This window comes from Echinops telfairi, unplaced genomic scaffold, assembly GCF_000313985.2.
Source record: "Echinops telfairi isolate 266 unplaced genomic scaffold, ASM31398v2 ScPeMD7_5;HRSCAF=22, whole genome shotgun sequence".
Taxonomy (NCBI): Eukaryota; Metazoa; Chordata; class Mammalia; order Afrosoricida; family Tenrecidae; genus Echinops; species Echinops telfairi.
Window position 1 is genome coordinate 32,240,878 of NW_022103901.1, and position 2,920 is coordinate 32,243,797.

At 44.1% G+C, this 2,920-nt stretch overlaps 1 protein-coding gene across 1 annotated transcript; it reads right to left on the reverse strand.

Moving 5' to 3' along the window:
• Positions 1–1,016: 1,016 nt before the first annotated feature.
• LOC101654505 (olfactory receptor 1F1-like) lies at positions 1,017–1,964 on the reverse strand. The gene has a single exon (XM_004706206.1). The coding sequence runs from the start codon at positions 1,962–1,964 to the stop codon at positions 1,017–1,019; it is 948 nt and encodes a 315-aa protein (XP_004706263.1).
• Between the last annotated feature and the right edge of the window lie 956 nt (positions 1,965–2,920).

Genomic DNA, 2,920 nt, shown 5'->3' on the forward strand with positions numbered 1-2,920 from the left:
ACACCTGGAGCCCACCGGCCCTGTAGCTCTACAACCAGGGGCCTCCAGGAACAGTTCAACCTGACCTTTCAGGTTCTTCTGAGTCAACTTTGACTCCATGCCTGTAAGTTTTGTTTGTTTGCTCCCTTGTTTTGGTTGTAAATTCAGAAAAGAGCCCTGATAGCTTAGTGGGTTCCATACTGGGGTGCTAACTACAAGGTCAGAAGTTCAAAACCACCATTCACTCTGCAGGGAAAGGATGAGGCCTTTCAATTTTTAAAAATGGACAGCCTAGAAAAATCTATAGGGGCAGTTCTACTCCATCCTGTAGGGTCTCTATGAGGTGGAATCAACTCCAAGTCAGGGGATCCATTTGGGGTGGTTCTAGATCCAAGGGGTCCTGATGGGACAGTGGGATCAATGTTGGGCTGCTAAACACCAGACTGGCAGCTCGATCCCACCAGCCATCCCACTGGAGCAAGCAAGGTAAGGCTGTCTGCTTCCATAAATATTTACAGTCTCAGAAATCCTAAGAAGTAGTTTTACTCTGTCCTGTAATATTTCTAAGAGTCAGAATGACGCTGTGAGTGTGTTTGTTTCTTATAGAATTTTATTCTGCACCAGGCTTTCTGTAAGGGAAATATATGACAGTCTCGTCCCACAAAGACTTGCAGGCTTGCAGAGCCTGTGAGGCAGTTCTCTCTGTTCTATAGAGTTGTCGTGAGTCAGTCAACTCAACTGGGTGACAAAACTTTGGGGTTGTGGCTTCCGAGGGAATTTCTAACAGAGGAGTGGGAAAAAAATAATTGTTACTTGGAGATTTCAAAGGTGAAACCTTTCATAAAATATTTTATATTCCAGTAAGTAACAAGAACTATTGTTGCCTACAACTGGCTGTAGTTATATCAGTGTTCATTGATAAATATTTATTGTGACAATATTGAGTCTAAATTATTTATACACCCAGACAACTAGCTTATCACCTTTGGGCAAAGGTTGCTATACCTGTTGATAATTCATTGTCTGTGTGACTTTCATCAAGTAGACTCTCTCTTCCTGCCCATCATATTTCTGAGACTGACTTTCATGTCCTTGTTCCTGAGGCTGTAGATGAAAGGGTTCACCATGGGGGTCACCGCCGTGTACATCACAGCAGCTGCAATGTCATTCTCAGCCGAGTGGGTGGATGACAGGCTGAAATACACAGCAAAGACAATGCCATAGAAGAAGGACAACACAGACAGGTGGGAGCCACAGGTGGAGAAGGCTTTCCATCTACCCTTTGCTGATGAAATTTTCAGAACATCACAGGTGATACAAAAGTAGGAAACCAGAATGCAAATCAATGGGGTGATCATGATCTGACCCCCTTCAGTGAGAATCACCATCTCACTAATGTGTGTATCAGAGCAGGTGAGTTTCAGGAGAGGAGCCACATCACAGAAGAAGTGGGAGATCCTGTTGTATGCACAGAATGAGAGTCCAGCTGTCAGCAGAGTGTACAAGAGAGCATGCAGGTTGGCAATGACCCAATACCCAGAGACCATCAGGGCACAGAGCTGAGGGGTCATCTTTGTTGTGTAGTGTAAGGGGTGACACACAGCAACAAAGAGGTCATAAGCCATCACAGCCAGGAGGCAATGGTCCATATTTATAAAAGCAATGAAAAAATACATCTGTGTGAGACAACCAGGGTAAGAGATGGTCTGACTCCCAAGGATGTGGTTGACCAGCGTCTTGGGGATAGTGGTAGATGTGAAGCAAATTTCCACGAACAACAGGTTGCTGAGGAAGAAGTACATGGGGTTGTGCAGGTGGGCATCCATGCTGATGGCCAGGATAATGAGCAGATTTCCCAGGACTGAGGCCAGGTACATGCTCAGGAAGAGCATGAAGAGGAGCTGCTGCTGCTGCTGCTGCTCGGGCTCCCTGGAGAGCCACAGGAGGAGGAACTCAGAGGCACTCAACTGGTTTGCTCCAGTCATAGATCTAGGATCACAGGCAGAGAAGAGAGAGAATGGGCAGAAACCTAGGAGTGGAGAGTTCTGCAGGGACAAGTCAGGCTCCAGCTATGGGCTTGTTTACTTTATCAGAGTTGCTCAGTCAGAATCTGCCCCCTGTCCCTACTCCACCAACTTCTGACTCCCAGTTTTAAGTGATGGTGGACCCACTTGATTCATATTTTATATCTTATAAAAAATAACACAAAACAGGTACAGGTGCATGCTCAGCGCATCTCTGTGACAGTGGTTGTTTCGGTGAACATTTCCCAGTCTGTTTTTCTGTCTTCAGTAACTCATAAAAAGGCAAGAGAATAAAAATTCTATGAGCCCCCAATAAAATGATTTCTTTTAAAGACAAGAGAAATAGCTGATTACTATTGAGTTTATCTCAATATACAGTACATGGATCTAGTACTCCTATTAATGTTACCTGGATCTGCAAGATTTAACAAAGGGAGTTCCTAAAAGAACTTCTTGTCTTACAAAGCAATATTTATATCTCTTTGGCAATGAGCTTACCCAAGAGAAGTTGGTATCATAGCAATCATGTGTTCTCCACCTCTCTGTGACTGCTCAATCCTTCTATACGTTGTGGGGACTAGAAAGCCTTGGAATTGTAAGTGGGTCCTGAACAAGTGAGGGGCAGGGATTCTTGGTCTTACCCCTTTGTGCAGGGAAGCTGTTTGGGGGAATCACAGAGAGGCATTTACAGAGTCACCATGACCCTTGGGACCATATTGAGTATTTGTAACTCCTGAGTCAGAACTTGTAGATGAAAAGATCTTGGAGAAAAATCCCAAGGATCCCTAAGATCTTAAATCTCATCACTTTGCTGATGTGGGATTATCTCTATGATTTAGAAATTTAGCTCCTAAATATTTTTGTTCTTACTTTATAAGCTCAGCAACTTGGGTTATTGTATTGTTGCTGTGTAAGCC

Bases quoted from the DNA above. Each gene is read 5' to 3' on its own strand.
- LOC101654505 (XM_004706206.1), bottom strand. From the start codon at position 1,964: ATGACTGGAGCAAACCAGTTGAGTGCCTCTGAGTTCCTCCTCCTGTGG.